This window comes from Asterias amurensis, chromosome 15 (genome assembly GCF_032118995.1).
Source record: "Asterias amurensis chromosome 15, ASM3211899v1".
Lineage (NCBI taxonomy): Eukaryota > Metazoa > Echinodermata > Asteroidea > Forcipulatida > Asteriidae > Asterias > Asterias amurensis.
The window spans coordinates 16,268,737-16,281,103 of NC_092662.1; the positions used below are offsets into that span (position 1 = coordinate 16,268,737).

Here is a 12,367-nt window from a genome sequence, read left to right on the forward strand (position 1 = left end):
TCCCGGGAAATTCTACGGATATTCCATTTTTGTAGGGGTAGATTTGAAAAAGAAAACAAATAGTATAATTACACATTTATTTGTAATTCGAGACAAAAATAACAATTAAAAAGTATCTCAAAAGCCGGTAACGTTGTAAGGTGTTCCAAAAATTAACAAATTTACTTTATTTAAGAGTTTTTAATAAATCAAGTTTTCGAAAGAATAATACACCCCTGTAATTTAATGTGATTTGGTATCGTCCAATGAACCGACCCGAATATGAATGTTTAGACATCATGGCGGCGATTACAAACAATCTTCCCGATCACGTCAGTCTGTCTTTGAGTTTACGAATGTAAGAATTCTTGGAATTCTTTGTCACTAATCGGAGGAAAGTGTGGTAAGCGAGTAAAAGGATTAGTGAGTTTGTATGATTCCAGAGATTCTTAGAATTTGGATGCCAAAATAGGATCAACAAGCAGCGATCTGATCGGAACTTTGACCCCACTTGTCAGCTTGTGTGGCCAAGGTTCACCTAGCATTGGCCACACAGGGGCAGTGCCAGTCAGTGGGGCTAATCTAAAGTGAGATGAGAGCGAGGGTTAAATAATGAAACGAATTTAATTAAATAGAGCTGGTTGGCTGAGGCTGTGCATCTATGTCATTATCATCATTCATGATGTGTGGGGTTGACATGGTAAAATTGTTCGTTAATAAAAAATACGGATAATTCCTTCATCCCCATGGACATGGTTGAATGAATGCACACGAGCATGTGAGATTTATTAAGTTTGTATGTAAATGTAGGCCAAAATGTAGTTGCGATAGCGTAACCCTCGTGCCGGAGGCAGGAGGGTTACGTTGAGAGAGGGTTACGTTATTGCAACTAGCCAAAATGCCTTTGCCTTTGGGATAACTTACCGTTATGATGGCGCCACCACTTTTTCACTCATTTTTACAAAAAGGGATATCTCATTGAGGTATGATACTATAAGTGTAATATTTCATATCGAATGAAAAAGTGGTGGCGCCATACAGAAACTTTTCCCTAAATAAAATTAAACAAATAAATATAAACAAAAATTTATTTTAAAAAGTTGTAAATGTGACCTTCCCTCGCTTCTGTTTTAAAGATCATGTCCCAGAGTGAGAGCCAGGGTTCCTTCTTGGATGAAGTAGGAACATGGAGTAAAGATACCTGCAAGCTGCGACTGTCAGAGACACTTCCAAAACTTATTATATCCTTTGCAAAATCTTACAAAGCTTTACCAAGAAAGACTTAAGCACAATATTCATCAGTAGAAATAGAATGACTTCTTCTTCTTCCTATATGAGTACAAGCCTCACATGCGAGTAATAATCGTAGGAAGTGCAAAAGTAAGCAGGCCGCGGGAACACATCAGCAAAAAAACTAACAGAAATAGGTGTATATATACAGTACTTCTAATACTTTAATAGCTGTGAGAGAAGAGTTGCTTTAAAGTTCTTTAACAGTAAACGTTCACTCTCAGTATGGAAACGGAGATGAAGCAACAATCAAGACATCAATACTCAAACTCATTGTGGGTTCCTTCCTGCCTTGTCTTGAGATACAAAATATAGAGGAGCAAGTCTTTGCTCAAATCCTTCCCCAGGTTGGTATAAAAAAAATACATGAAAATACATAGTTTATTATTAGAAATAGAATAGGGAATGCTTGTCTCAATTGCTGTCTGTTTTTACTGTGAGCGTCTTTTAATGTTTGCTGGATGGCAAATTTTAACCAAAGTAAGCTGGAATATGACATTCCGCTAAAATGAAATAATAAACCTGGCTATAGTATGTGATGTTTTGCATCTTTTGAACCAATTCTGTATAATACCTTTAAGGTATGTTTTAACGATGCCACTGATGCTTTCCCCTAATTTTGCTCTCTCCTAAAGACTTGTCAACTGTTTGATGACACTCTGTCGAAGGTCAAGGAATCAATCAAAGACGTTTCAACCCAACAAGACAATTATGGCATCAGAGAAAAAATGCAAACATTTCTACAGGTATGGAAGTAATATTATTTACATTTTTGCCCATTTATACTGTATACTCAGTACTTGGAATTCATGATTTCTGAAAAAAATATTCACAGGCAACTCAGGTTTATTTTGAATCCAAGACCTTTGGTGTTCTGTGCTTGAAAATCATCCTGGGTCACCCTAGCTATAATAAATATTATTATTTCAGATCGCCTTAGGCATGATTGAGAGCTTGGGATCATGTATCACCTACGTCATTGACGCCCTGAGTGGGGGCGCTCTTTCCTTGGACACAGTACGAACACTGCCCTCGTCTGTGCTTCACGTTGTAAGCAGATCTTTCCACCACTGCAAAGTAAGTAACTTCAATCAGTCTGACATACGGGTGTTTTGAGCAAAAGTTACGTCATTGGTGCAGAGTGCTATACACCCCTCTTAATATTCATGCATGACGCCTTAATTCTTACCCAAAATGAGGCCATAGGCGCACGTCTGCCACGTCTGCCACGTCTGCTACGCCTATGGCCTCGTTTTGGGTTAGAATTGTGACATATTGTGCATAAATATTAAGAGAGGCATTTTGAGACGTTGGCAGCAGGAGACATAACAGAACTTTTTTGTGGCTCTGAGCGAGCCACACATGCTTAGTATTGCGCTTGTAGGTCTGAGCACGCGCACTGCTGGCGAGAACTGTGAAAAGGGACCGTCTAAAAGTCTCCTATTGGCACTACCATCAGCTACACACTTTCTATACAAGTCCCTTAAAACTTATTTAATTGTACTAACAATTCTACCGTGTGAGTTTTTCTGTCGTCACTTTGGGTAGGCAAACGGCCCGATAAATTTATTGTTGCTGTGCGTTTAGGACGGCTTGTGACACTATTGTTTTACAACCTTATTGCTGAATTGATATAACAGGACAGCAACACCATATATGGGGACCATTTCCCTCATGTGTCTGAGATACTATCGTTGCTCTTCAAGAAGGCGTACGGTTTGCAGAAGTCCCTGACGGTGATGCTGGATGCTGTGAAGGTAACTACAGAGGATGGTGAGGATTCTGAGGAATGCATCGAGGCTATGGCACAATGTGAGTTTTCTTAATGACTGCGCTATTCCTTGTGTCTTGTACCGTGGACACCTTGTGCCTTGACTTTGCACATGCGATGCAGGACGTAGCTTTCTGATTACTTGTAATTTGGTTCTTTGCCTACCTTTGTTCATGACTTTGCGCCACCGTTCACTGGCAATCAGGTTGGCATACTTTTTCCTCGCCTTCCAACTCTAGGACCCCTGTTCGAATCCCACTGGAGGTACTATGTGAATTGGATTTTCAGTCTCTACCTGATTGTGTGGGTTTTCCAAGGAATAATTCCTTCCTCCAACATCTTAAACTTCCTTGGGTTCATAACCATATGCATTTTCTGTTACAGTATGCAGCGGGTTCCATGACTTGTGTATCATCATTGGTGATATGGACAGTACATTACTGGTTAGTACCTGGAGGTTTGTTATTAAGATGGTCTGCAAACACAAGGAGCCGCTCAAGAACGTCTTACAGGTAAGAAGCTGGAGTCAGGACAAGGTACTCACAGATACTTATCGTGCTGCCATCTTGGTCATGTTCCCTGTATACAATCACAATTTTCAGTGGTAACTGTCATCATGCGAGGCAGGGGCCAGACTATTTTGCCCTATCAGTCTTGATTTGGTTACAGTGATGCAAATGCAAGAAAAACGAGATATTTGAGCTGTGATATAGGGCCCAACTTCAGATAGCTGTAAAAGCAAATTTTTGCAAAATGCTCTTTTCAAAAGAGAAAGAAAACGGCTTCATATTTATCACTGAACGTCTTTCTCTAAGGATTCTCATCAAGAGGTCACAGCTTCAAGTCCTGTTCTAGTTAATTTGTCTTTGTTCACCCCAAAACTCAACAATATTTTTCATACTCTTCTGTTGGTTAAATTCATCATCCAAGAATTCAGAATAACCCCTTGTTTTTATTACATTAAGATCCATCCCATAGTAGTCACGCTGTGCTCCGACATCAAGACAAACTACGAACATTGCCTGCGTCTTGCCCCTCATCCTCCATCAACTCAGTCCTCCCAGGGAGGAGACGAGAGAGCCTTCACTAAGACCCTCAAGATCTGCAGCCTCTGCCTTAAGATGCTGATGCACCTACTCAAGGAATTCCAGGGTTACTTGGGACCCTGTCAGAAGGAGCTGTACAACTTGATCATTCATCTACAGAGGTGAGCTTGACGACTCCACAATTTTGGGATTCGGTCCCAATTTCAAATGACTGCTTAAACAGAAAACTTCGCTAAGCAACTTGCTAAGCAAAAAACAAGCAGTACACCTGTTTCTTCACTCCTCTCCCACTTTGGGATTCAGTCCCAATTTCATGTAACTGCCCAAACAGAAAATTGCTAAGCAACTTGCTTAGCAAAAATAAGCAGGATACCAGAGTCTTTACTTCTTCTCCCACCTATCAACAAGTTGGGTATTCGCTCCTAATTTCATAAAGCTGGTCAAACCAAATGTTACTCGGGATCTTGTCAAGCAAAAATAAGCAGGACACCAGTCTCTTCACTTTTTCTTCCACCTATCAAGAATTTGGGGATTCGGTCTCAATTTCTTATAACTGCTCAAACAAAGAAAAGTCTCACAAAACATAAGTAAGCTGCACACCAGTCAAAGATGGTAATATTTGTTCTTTTGGCTGACAACCTTATTCGGGTAAAGAAAAATAATGTTTGTGATTAAGCAGCTCTATGAATTTATGCTCAGATCATCATTTGTTCCTGTCTTTTCCTGTTGCAGTCTTGCCTCTCCAGGGATCCACGCTCCGACAATCTTCAGCGGCCCTAGCGCTGAGATTGATCGAACCTTGTTGATTTGCATAGAGCCTCTGCTACAGCTTGTCATTGACAATCAGTTATTCCGGGACGTCGTCACCGCTAAAAACCAAGGTAGGAGCTGTCATTCGAAGAAGCTGTATCGTCAAATGAATTACAATTTTCAGTACTTGTCACATTTTGGCAATTCTCATCCCTGAGACAGGTTTGGTTGTTGATTTGTATTCCGCATAACACTTGATTTTGTCCAAGTTGTGATGACAGTTTCCAGCAAGAGATGATAGTTATCATTACAAATATTTATTTTAACCATTGATTATTTCAAGATATTTTCACATCTTTTTGGTTTTCTTCATGATGCAATATCAGAGCTTGCAGACAATCTTCAGTTCGGAAGACTTCTGACTCTGGTGAAGATATTGAAGATGCTGCCGTCTCGTACAGAGGAAACTAAGACAGCTTGGATGGACTCTACCACAGCATCTTGGGAGCAGCCGAGGGATTCGGTGATGCAGGCACTCTTCAGATCCTATAAACATTGTGAGTATCTGAAGGTTGCTTCTGAGGAACAGTCAGAGTCTTTGAGTCTTAAGACACTCAACCCTCCAGTACATTGGAATGAGTTCTGGGCCTAATTTGGTGACTCTGCTTACTGCCCGATTCTGCACTTGTAATCATTCTTTGCCTACAAGGCAAGCACAGATTTTCTTTGCTAGCTGTGTAAGTGTTGAATGCCTAGTGACGTTGAGTTTGCACGCCTGCGCAAGCCAAAGTTCCCTGCTAACCCATGGAACTACATGGAGGCAATGGTCTCTATTGGTCTTGGTCTTGGTACCCCTTCAAAAATTTCCTTCAAAAGTGTTCAACACAGTGCCCTTTGTAGTATCAGGCATGCAACTCTTCCGCGTTTCCGCGGAATTCCGCATTTTAAAAAAAATGATAAGTGCTTAAAAAAAAAAAATTGTAAAAAAAAAAAAAAAAAAAAAAAAGTAAAATAAGCCTAGTACATGCTAACAATGCACCTTAGAGCATAATTAACTTTAACATTTTCTAGTGTACCATTGTGGGTGTCATGTCCCGTGGCGTTTCGGCTGCCTCGCTCCGCACTTGCATTGTGCCTTTGAAGATTTTCCTCTTTTTTATTCAATGGGCAGTTGCATGCTTGTAGTATGCGAATTGCCCTGCCCACTCAAAGATGAACGTTCAGGCCTTGAGTATAGGTAACTTTAAACACTTAGTTTAAAAGGATCTCATAAATACTTACGATTGTGATATTAATTGATTTTGATTCCAGGTTACGTCGAGTCGGCCTTACCTGTCAAACTACCGGTTCTTCTGCGCCAGGGTCAGCCACAACAGGAAGTCAGCCTCAGGACGTATCTGACCATCAATGTGTGTGGATTTGTCGCAGCGGTCAGTACGCGACATTTCAATGTCGTTGAGCGCTGTCTGTTAGAGAACGTATTGGGTTGTGACTTTGACAGCGCTCTTCTTGCTATGGACGTGTGGTGCTTTCTAGCTAGGTATGTTAAACAAAAAAATTGGGGGAAAAATTGTAAAAATTAACTTTTATTCAAATAGACTGCTTTTTAAAAACATTGTTATGTTGTTCATTTTTGGTTTTGTAATCAGTTACTGCTTATGTTTATAACTTATGGTTTATTATTTGAGTTTTGAATTTAAAAAGCTGCATCCCCTTAAGGTGATCCCCTGGCTGCCGCTTCCCAGGTTGTATCGTAAACTTTGGTGTGAACCCTGGCTACATGGCAGCTAATGGTTGTATGGATTCTGACTGGCACCCTTTTACTCCGAACAAAAATATTTATTAAATTTGGAGACTGCAAACATAAAGGCCTAGATAGCTCAGTTAGTGGAGCACCGGCATGTTAAACTTGGGGTCTTTGGTTCAAGTTTGACCCTAGTAAATGTTCCTTTCTGTTACCCCAAATATATAACAAGTTTGACCCTAGTAAATGTTCCTTTCTGTTACCCCAAATATAACAAAAATACATCAGAGTGCAGAAAGTTAAACTCTTCGTTGTTTTTCATTGGTCAATAGGTACGGTTCTGCTAACCTGTGTGCAAGTCATGTCCATCATGTGGCTGACCTCCTGACCTCCATTCCAGCCAATCACAGTCCAGGTTGCATACATCTGAGTATGTTGCTATGGCGACTGGTTCCTCTAATGGCACAGGAACATCAGGTAATACGCTCCAAATATTTTTGCTCTGAAGGGCCCAATTCTTGCAATGGTGTATGCAGTGTTGAGTGCGCATTGTTTTACTAACTCAATGTAAGAACATCTTGCAGCAAGACAAATGTCTTATACCAATTGGTGGACAATGTTGTAAATTTGTGCACCCTGTTTTATCTGTCATCTTCATGTAAATGTATTGTAAGTGAACAATTTAAGACACTCAGTTTTTAAGTTTCCACTAAATTTGGACACCCTTTTTACCAAATCCTGGCAAACTTGCATCCGAGTGAAAATTTCATACGTACCTTCAAATCCATAGTGTTTTTTGTTGGTCTTTACTTGTCTAGGATGAGTTGATTTCAAAGTACCCTCCAGAGAAGAACTTAGCTCTATGGAGGCAGCTTCCACTTCTAGCATTCAGAGAGGAGAAGAAGACACTTATTGCAGAGGCTGTAGTGTCCCATGGCTTGGAGCAGTGTGAAGCCTGGCTGGGTAGGACAGAACATACGCTGGGGTTATTGCAACAACTGGTAGGTAACGTTTCTGTTGAAGGGACACGTTGCCATGGATTGTGCGAGTTGGTCTATGAAAAGCATTTTAAAACCATTTGTTATCAAATGCATATGGTCAGGGAGATGTTCTAAAAGTAGAATATAATGATCCACACAAACATTCCTCAAAATTGCGTGGTTTTCCTCTTACTTTTCGAACTTACACGGTTGGCCACTTAATGGAGTCAAATACTTGACTCCACAAAATGGCGCGCCATGTTAGTTCATGACGTATAAGGAAAACCATGCAATTTAGAGTCATATTTGTGTAGATCATTTGACTAACTCGCCCGATCCAAGGCAACTTGTTCCATTAAAGGGAAGGTATACATTTAATTATTTTCAAAGACCAGTGTTGTCATTGGTGTATCCCAACATATACATTAAATTACAAATCTGTGAAAAATTGGGCTCAATTGGACATCGAAGTTGCAAGAAAATAATGGAAGTAAAAACCACCCACGTTACATAGAATTGAGTGCTTTAGATGACTGAGAGAGACTTCAGGCCTGAAGCCTTTCTTATATAAAATTGTTTTTGTGAAAAATAACCTCTCTCTCTCTCTAAAATACATTTCTTCAAAGGGTGTTGTTTCTAACCATGTTTTATAATATCAACATCTCTATCTAATTAAGGTTTTAAGGTTAATAATCTTGTGAGTAATTATCAAAAGTGCACACTGCCTCTATCAAGGGGCATTTTGTCTTCGGATTAGGGGGCTTTGGGATTTCAAAACAAATGTTTGAAATGAATACGTTTGGAAAGAGCGAACAAACACTGAATAATTTGAATTTTATTTTTGTGGATTCATAGGAATCAGCACTTTCATGCATATTCAGCATGTACAGGCAGTTTGAAAACACCAAACCACCAATCAGATCGCAGCTTACTCAAAAGGTGCTGGGATTGGTTGTCAGGCTGTGGGAAGCTCTCCCATTGGACAGAATCAAATCATGTGATATTGTCGGCATTCTCATTAACCTGACAGGGTCACTCTTAACAGAGCTAAGCCCATGTGATTTGGCAAAGGTAGGGACGAATCTTTATATGTACACTCAAAATTGAATAGTTATCTGACAAGTATTGGTTTAAATTATGTACATTTACCGACCAAATCTTGTTTCAGAAATTTTTTCTAAAAATGAATTAGAAATAGTAACTGAATTAGTTCTTAAGGCCCGTTTCCACTGAGAACGATAACGATAACGACGCCAAGAAAACACATTCTATTGGTTGAATGAGCGTGTGCGTATTCTGCATGGAGCAATTCAACTAATAGAACGCGTTATCTTTGCGTCGTGATCGTTATCGTTCTTGTTGTCGCTGCAGTGGGACCGGGCCTTTAGGAAATGATACTTGTTTGTACTTTTATAATACTTTGCAAATATAACAGAAAGATTAAGACAAGATTTTTTGTTTTTAATAAATAATTGTTGCCCTACCCTAGGTGACGATGCAGCTGTGCGCTCTGCAGAAGAATCCATCCTTAAAACTCAGACTGAATATTGTCAATTTACTGCACAGGTTTAGGAAGGTCAAAGTTCAACCTTGCTCCCAGGTGAGAATCAACCACTTGTTCCGTTAATACTATATGGGTAAACCAATGTGATCTTTCATTTGATATTATTATTATTAAAACACTTTTTTTTTAATGGTTTGAGAAAATCCTGAATTCCGGAAAAATCCAGTGAAATCACGCCTAATTTCTAAGAATTGTTTTCATTTCTGCAGCTGAAGAGTATCTTGGATGGTGTGACCGAGTTATTTTCCAGCGTTCTCGGTGACAAGAATTGCATCATACGTCAGATGTCGTTGCAAGCCTTCAGCAAGTTTGCAGAGGTAAAAACCACAAATTTGTTCCCCCTTTTTCTTTTGAGGGCTTACACCATTCTGTACGTTTTCAATATTTCTTAACCCTTAACAAGTTGACAAGGTTTTAATTAATGTTTTGTTTGAATTAATTACAGGAAACAGCTCATGAGTCAGTCGTACCAGAGTGCCTCCATGTAGAGACAACACAGAACAGAGTGGTGGATTTCTTGAACCAGGTGAGTTTATTTTGTTTTGCGAAAAAACAAATTTGTGACCCGACGTTTCAACCCTAGCAGCAGAGTCTTTTTCAAAGCCAAATGTCAACAGGATGGCACATTGGTGTCTTGCCTCGCCTTCCACCTCTGGGGACCCTGGTTCGAATCCTACCGGGGGGCACTATGTGGACTGGGTTTTTCGTCCCTACTTGACTTTGTGGGTTTTTTCTCAGAGAACAATTCTCTGGGGTTTTCCTCCCACTTCTAAAACTGAACTTTCTTGATTGTCTTCTCACCGTGTCTAGATGCTGAGAAGGCTTTGACAAGTATTATCATACATGTAGATGTAGACTACAAAGATACAAAGGAAAACTGGTGTAACAAAATCGGTTGGATGTAATAGATAGAGATGAAAGCACACAAAGAAAGCAGGGGATTAACAACGAGGAGGGTAACAAAAAGGGTGGGAGGGGAAGGGGCCTGTTTGACCACAATAGGTTGGGAACACAAAAGACAAAGTCAACAGTTATCGTGCAAGATGGAAGAGTGTATCAATTTTGAATTCAATATAGTAATTGGGTATGCTTTATTTTTATACATACCATATATTTCCTTCTGCATTATTAGACGCCCCAGGATTGCTCCATCAAAAGCGAGGTAGAATGGCTACAGCATCAAGCTGAGAAGCTTGTGGAGTACGCCTTAAAGGTGTCAACTGAGGAGAGTAGGCTACCCTCTGATGGCACTGGGTGTGAGTGGGCGACTGGTACTTCAGGAGAACAGGAAAGCTGGGATAAAGAAGGTTCATCAAGGACTGAAGAGGTATGACAAACAGAAAATGGGTTAATCATTCTTGCAGTTGCACAATTTGTTTATGATGGGTAACTTGAAATGTAGTTTCATAAAATAACTCCTAAAGTAACTTTTAAATATGGGGCTGAACGATGTGATCTAGTGTTGTAGAAATCTTTTGATAAAAGCTCTCATTTTGGATTGTTTTCTTTTTGTTTGATTCACACATTGTTAACATACTCATTCTATATTGTTTTGATAGCCTGCAGCTAAGAGGTCCAGGATGGGGCATAATGATGAAGGCTATCGCCAGGCTATTGAAGCCATCAGCACCAACCTGAAGGTTATACAAGAGCTGAGAGAGATCAAAAATGATACACCGCCATCGTGGCTAAGGATGGAACTACACACCCTCAGAGATAGACTGGTAGGCTTGGTTCCAGACTCATAATGCTTGATTATCTTGTCTAACTCCCATTCAAAACAATGTAACCAAACCGAGGCTGGAAGGTAAAATAGTCTGGAACCAATGTCATAGAGCACAAAAAGCAGCTAATAACAAACAAATTATGCTTACCAAAGGCCTTGAAATTTGCTCCTGAAGGGACACAGCAATTTCTCTCTGGTAAGAAGCACTTCTATGAGGAAAATATAAATTTGAATTGAAACTTTGCAAAGGGCACCAAGAAAATTGCTGTGGGTGTCGTGGGTTATGTCAAGGCCTGTTACCACAATAAGATTTACCAGTCAAAAAATAATAATTGTGACCGTTTCTTGCTATTTTTTTGCTTAGCAGAAAAAGGTTGAGCACAATTTTCAGCTTAAGCAACTCTATGCAATTGGGGCCAGTGACTGATTTCACAAAGATCTAAGGCTAATCTATAAGTAAGGTGTGATGTCACAGTACAAATCACTATTGTAATACTGACAACTTATTTTAGTCGTAGTGCTTTGTGAAATCATGTAGGTCCATTTTTGGTTTAATGCCTTTGTACAAGGGGAACACAATAAAGCTGTTGGCATATTGCTAAACTTGAAACTATCCCCAACAATGCAATTATCAATTTAACGCATTAGAAAGTTCCTACTCGGTAAAACTTACACCTGTCCATTTTGCCCAAAACTGATTTCAGCAGTGTAAATAAAAGTAACAAATATTTAAAAATAAAACTCAACAAAAAGAAAACAAAATGAAAACATTTGTTTAGAGTTTTTAGCAATGTACATGTCTAAAGTTTAATTATAATATTGTAACTATTTTGTACTCAAAGAATTAATTCAAACACAGGTATTTTTTCAAGCAATAGAGACTAAAATTTGTCAGATATCTGAAAAAGTTATTAAAACTGTTCAATAATTCACTTTAAAAAAACCTAAATTGTCGCTTGATCGAAAGCCCTTCTTATTTCACCCCCGGTTCTTTTCAGAACCGTCACAACTTGTAAGAGCGATGTATGTACATAGTGTTACCTGAAATCTTACTAGAAAGCTATATCAAAATTAAAGAAAAATGTAATAATTATAGAAAAACGATGTATGCATAAAAAAAGGCCATAATTATCATATATCACAATAATTGTAACATTTATGCTGATATTAACAAACATGATTTCAGCAACTCTGAAAAAAACACAATTATAAAACTGCTTATTCTAGAGTTTGTTTATGTTTAACACTTTCAAATCAAGTCCCCACCCATTGTTATAATAGTATCGACCCATGCAGGGCTTGGAGACTGCAGGTTCTAGAACAGTTATTTACCTTTGGGCCAATTAACTCGGAACCTAAAACCTTTACAATTTAATAATACTACCTTTCTGATGTTTAAGTCTTGACTGAGATAAATCTAACCGCGTGTTTGTTCAAATAAAACAGTTTTTATGTTAACTTTGTAGAAAGCGCTAACTCATTTAGACTAATAAGTCTTTAGTAAACATCTTCAGCTT

At 39.0% G+C, this 12,367-nt stretch overlaps 1 protein-coding gene across 3 annotated transcripts; it reads left to right on the forward strand.

The window, feature by feature from the left end:
• Window positions 1-281: 281 nt before the first annotated feature.
• Window positions 282-12,308, forward strand: LOC139948157 (FIGNL1-interacting regulator of recombination and mitosis-like). 3 transcript variants are annotated; one of them, XM_071946211.1, is made up of 19 exons: window positions 282-382; window positions 1,116-1,220; window positions 1,488-1,616; window positions 1,905-2,015; window positions 2,200-2,346; window positions 2,910-3,081; window positions 3,425-3,552; window positions 4,006-4,247; window positions 4,819-4,967; window positions 5,223-5,393; window positions 6,148-6,376; window positions 6,913-7,057; window positions 7,399-7,581; window positions 8,416-8,631; window positions 9,050-9,160; window positions 9,334-9,441; window positions 9,570-9,650; window positions 10,257-10,451; window positions 10,684-12,308. In XM_071946211.1, exons 2-19 carry the CDS (start codon window positions 1,119-1,121, stop codon window positions 10,870-10,872), a joined length of 2,808 nt encoding a protein of 935 aa, XP_071802312.1. In that variant the 5' UTR covers window positions 282-382; window positions 1,116-1,118; the 3' UTR covers window positions 10,873-12,308. The 3 variants fall into 3 exon arrangements, with proteins under 3 accessions (XP_071802312.1, XP_071802313.1, XP_071802314.1); XM_071946212.1 differs by having other exon boundaries at window positions 289-337; XM_071946213.1 differs by lacking the exon at window positions 282-382 and adding an exon at window positions 518-566.
• The last annotated feature ends 59 nt before the right edge of the window (window positions 12,309-12,367 follow it).

Coding starts and splice junctions, on each gene's coding strand:
- LOC139948157 (XM_071946211.1), top strand. CDS start 1,119: ATGTCCCAGAGTGAGAGCCAGGGTTCCTTCTTGGATGAAGTAGGAACA. Junction 1,221..1,487: donor AGACACTTCCAAAACTTATT/ATATCCTTTGCA, acceptor GTAAACGTTCAC/TCTCAGTATGGAAACGGAGA. Junction 1,617..1,904: donor TTGCTCAAATCCTTCCCCAG/GTTGGTATAAAA, acceptor TCTCTCCTAAAG/ACTTGTCAACTGTTTGATGA.